Genomic DNA, 848 nt, shown 5'->3' on the forward strand with positions numbered 1-848 from the left:
GGATTCGATGCGATGACGTCTACACGTCTCACAAGTAACTCAGATGCCAACACCCCAAACAACTCGCTCATCAGTGCATCTATTAAATGCTATGTCAAATGGATGGTCAGGTGCTTGGTCACCTCACTGCTCATGTGATTGGCCATCAAGCAATCATTACTCTGTCTAGACATTCGATGCCAGTTGCCAGTTAGGTTATTGTGATCAGCTGCGCAGTAGATACCGCACCCTGTGGAACGGCCGGATGCGGAAGTAGATCATGACGCAGATGACGACAATGATGAGGGCGACGGGGACGATAATGTAAGGGAGAATAGGGGTGGTAGTCTGTCTACCTATTTGCTGCTCTGCACGGGGGAAGGAGGCGGCACCGGGGGAACCGGGGGCGAGGGCGGTACGCTGTAGACTGTTGGAAGAAAGGGTACGGGTTACAGTTGGTGTAGGGCGTTTCTTGATGCAACAGTCACACATACATGTGAGGGTGTTACATTCTTTACATCCGTTAGGGTCGCAACTTTGGTATCCACTTTGGCGATATTGGTAGAACGTACGACATTGGGAAAAACATAGAATACATTTTCCACAACACAAGTAGCAGCAAAGACACTTGTCTTCTGTGCATTGTTTGCCACACTTACAACTCCCCATCTTCCCGCTCTCCTCCCAGTCCCCTCAACCTGCAAAGATATCAATCACTTAAGCAACGCACTCACCAACTACTCATGAACATGCTCCTCAGCAAGGCGTATCCCGTCCAATCAACGTACTCAACCATGAACACGCACCTCAGCAAGGCACTGATGGTCTCCCACCGGCGCTACGTTAGCAGCAAGGTGACCGCCGTCTAA

At 50.4% G+C, this 848-nt stretch overlaps 1 protein-coding gene across 1 annotated transcript; it reads left to right on the forward strand.

Moving 5' to 3' along the window:
- Positions 1 to 12: 12 nt before the first annotated feature.
- Positions 13 to 848, forward strand: BBBOND_0312110 (hypothetical protein; the record flags this gene model as incomplete). The annotated part of the gene is made up of 4 exons (XM_012914040.1): positions 13 to 105; positions 220 to 394; positions 444 to 475; positions 507 to 848. The coding sequence occupies 4 exons, from the start codon at positions 13 to 15 to the stop codon at positions 846 to 848; spliced, it is 642 nt and encodes a 213-aa protein (XP_012769494.1).

The sequence above is a fragment of the Babesia bigemina genome (genome assembly GCF_000981445.1).
Source record: "Babesia bigemina genome assembly Bbig001, chromosome : III".
Lineage (NCBI taxonomy): Eukaryota > Apicomplexa > Aconoidasida > Piroplasmida > Babesiidae > Babesia > Babesia bigemina.